The sequence below is a fragment of the Folsomia candida genome, unplaced genomic scaffold (genome assembly GCF_002217175.1).
Source record: "Folsomia candida strain VU population unplaced genomic scaffold, ASM221717v1 Fcan01_Sc007, whole genome shotgun sequence".
Taxonomy (NCBI): Eukaryota; Metazoa; Arthropoda; class Collembola; order Entomobryomorpha; family Isotomidae; genus Folsomia; species Folsomia candida.
The window spans coordinates 5806339-5809523 of record NW_019091199.1 but is presented as its reverse complement, the minus strand read 5'-3'; the positions used below and the strand labels follow the sequence as shown (position 1 = coordinate 5809523).

The 3185-nt window shown below is 35.4% G+C and overlaps 1 protein-coding gene across 1 annotated transcript; it reads left to right on the top strand.

Annotated features, from left to right (window-relative positions):
• Positions 1-110: 110 nt before the first annotated feature.
• LOC110851715 (replication termination factor 2) lies at positions 111-1712 on the top strand. The gene is made up of 4 exons (XM_022099597.2): positions 111-294; positions 378-539; positions 619-878; positions 977-1712. The coding sequence occupies exons 1-4, from the start codon at positions 226-228 to the stop codon at positions 1476-1478; spliced, it is 993 nt and encodes a 330-aa protein (XP_021955289.1). The 5' UTR covers positions 111-225; the 3' UTR covers positions 1479-1712.
• Positions 1713-3185: the final 1473 nt, after the last annotated feature.

Genomic DNA, 3185 nt, shown 5'->3' with positions numbered 1-3185 from the left:
CTTTTTGAAGTTTTTGGAAATTATTTGCATAAATATTTTTAAAATCCTTAAAAAAATGCATGCATCGAACAAAGTGAAAGTTTAAGATATTTACCAACTTGCCCCATGCACGCGGTCCTTACAAAATCGCTTAATAAACCAACAAACATTGTTTTTGTTGGCTGTTTTAATAATTTTTGAAAAAGTTAATTTCAATTAAAAAATTAAAAGTATCAAATAATTAATATGGGTTGTGATGGTGGAACAATTCCCAAACGGGATGAGCTCGTTAAAACTAAGAAGAAACCAGAACAGGTAAAGTGTTTCAAAAATAGCATCTTCTGTGATTCTGTGAACTGTTGGAGATAACTAATTATGAATTGTTCTTGTGTTTATAGAAAGATAAAGCAGCCGAGTTATCTTTCCGGTGGCAACACTGCGCAATTACGCAGCAATCACTAACAGCGCCGATTGTTGCCTGCGAAATGGGACGTCTCTACTCGAAGGAATCAGTTATCGAAGCACTCTTGGACACCTCTGAAGAAAATGGATTAAAAGATGTAATACACTGATATAATAATAATACAAATATTGCAAAATTAGAATGTTTCTTACACGTTTTTATCGCATTTCTTCTAGGTTGCACCCCACGTGAAAAGCTTAAAGGACGTGAAAGAACTTGCTCTTACAGAAAATCCGTTGTGGGTGGATTTAGTCCGTGGCGAAACTGGGGATAGTTACATCGACGTGCAAAAAGCTAAATGGGTCTGTCCCGTCTCTGGAATGGAGATGAATGGTCGTTTCAGATTCTGCTATTTGTGGTCGTGTGGATGCGTGTTTAGCGAGAAAGCGCTTAAAGAGATGATGAAGGTGAAAGAGGAAGGAAATGAATGCCCAAAGTAAGTACATAAATCCTGCACTACTGCCCGGGTAGCTAGTTACTCTGCTAATCATTTTCAGTTTAAATTTATTGACTAATAATTTTATAATGTTCTAGATGTCTGAAAACATTCCAATTTCTCGACATCATCACCCTCAACCCAACTGAGGAAAGAGATATTGTCACCCTTCAAGAGAAAATGAGCCTTCGTCGAATTATAGCGAAAGACAAGAAGGAAGCAAAAAGAGCTGGAAGCAAGAAACGACTCGCTGTAACTGCAACAGCGACGAGTACTTCAGAATCAAATGGAGAATCTGCAATTTCCTCATCTTCAACCGCATCAGCAGTGACTAGCAATGGAAAATCTGCCCACCGCAAGAATGGAGATAATGATGATTCGCCATCCACTTCTAAAAAGTCGAAAATTATTCCACCCCCAAAACCCCCAACGGCCGCTGCTTCTACGTCAAAATTATTGAGCAAAGCTGGGACTTCGGCGTACAGCGTGGCAAAAGATCCAAATGCCAGTGAAGTCTACAAGTCCCTTTTTACAACGCATCAGTCTGAAGCAGATCAAGGTAGAGCCCACTGGGTCACATACAACCCTTTTTACAACTAAAAAAGTAATCCTCAAAGATTATTGTGAAAATTCGAAAATATCAGATTTAATTATAACGGATTTTAATTCTTGATACAAGTTAAGCATACTTTCTCCTAATCCTCTTACTCGACTGTTATTACGTTATAAATCGTATTAATTTGATAAATACTTGTTATTAGGTACGTTTCATCGCTACTATTTATTAATCGAATTGTCAACTCGAATATAAATAAAGTTTAATACTACAATTCATAAGTCTGACTTATCTATTAATTAAAACCTACAATGTAGCATCCAAGTCAATCTCTTTTTAGTTTTGAAACCAATGTGAAAACCAAAAAAACTTTGGATAATGTTTCAAATCTTAAGTCAATCTGTCATGTTTTTAACGTAAGTCCTGCTAGCTTGGGCTAAAAAAACTGTTTAAGTATTAACAGTTCTCCTTAACCCTGCAAATATCGAGGTTCCGCATGTCTTGTACGCAGTTCACCTTCATTTACCTTGACGGTGTTGCAGTTCATTATTTTGCGGCGAATCCATAAAGCTGGAATTTGATAGCCATCATTAAACGGCACAACCGCACGAATTATAATCAGTAAAATGTTTCATGTTCTATTGTTTTATTGTTATTCCTGATCTTTAACAAAAAAAAGTAGAAAGCAAACTATTGTTCCCATCAATCTTGTTTCTCCGGACCATTGAATAGGTTTCTTTCAAGAATTGGGTTTGCAATAAGTCATGCTGACGCGTTAATTTTTGCCTCTATCGTATCGTCCATACCATGTCCATACATATGATTTTCATCTAAAATCTCATCTAAACTGGTCTGAGTTTTTGATCCTGTAAATGATGTACCCGTATACATATGTACGTACTTGGGAAGAACGTTGGCTCAAACTGGATTACTCTGCAAAGTAATTCTTTTTTTGCTAAACCTAAAGCTAAATACTCCCAGTTCTAAAATGTATTAGTCATTCTTACAATTTGCGTATAGATATTTCGCACCACAGTTAATCAAGATAGAATCAGCAAGCTTAAATAGTTCATCAGATGTCATACATATCTCATAAAAAATTATTATCACAGCTTGAAACTTATTTTATTAAATACATTCTTAATCTTGCCAAGAGTTTTCCAAGAAGTACGAATTATTGCGACTTGTGGCAGCAAAAAACCGTTGCGGTCAGTTTTACTTGTAAACAGGGTAAAAAAGAAGGTCAATTTGATGTTAAGAAAGTCTAATTATGTGGAGATTATAAGATGCGATGTGATGAATCTTGCCATAATTTTGCAATTTTTGTTCCTTTTATGAAGTTTCATGGCACGGAAGCTGATATAATTTAGGATGATTTCGTGCAATATGAATGCAACAAGTTAAGAAATTAAGATTAAAAAATCTCATCCTCACCCTCACTCCTTGCACCTTAAAGTTTCATGGCACGGAAGCTGATATAATTTGGGATTCTTTCTTTAATGGTTTCATGCAAGTTAAGAAGAAATTGAGATAAAGCAATCTCCTACTCCTTTCGTCACATATCATTTAATTTATCCGTAAGTAGTTCCAGAACAAAGGAGTTTTGTCACGCTCCAATTTTTGCATATAAAGGCTGCATTTTTTAAATTCGGTGTTACATAATTTGTTGTCCTAATACCTAAGCTAATCAACTTCTTTTAATGGATAAAAATCTACACATAATACACAGCTAAACTACTACATATCTTATC

Bases quoted from the DNA above. Each gene is read 5' to 3' on its own strand.
- LOC110851715 (XM_022099597.2), top strand. From the start codon at position 226: ATGGGTTGTGATGGTGGAACAATTCCCAAACGGGATGAGCTCGTTAAA. The intron at 540-618 runs GTAATACACTGA...CATTTCTTCTAG, and splicing joins AAGAAAATGGATTAAAAGAT to GTTGCACCCCACGTGAAAAG. The intron at 879-976 runs GTAAGTACATAA...ATAATGTTCTAG, and splicing joins GAAGGAAATGAATGCCCAAA to ATGTCTGAAAACATTCCAAT.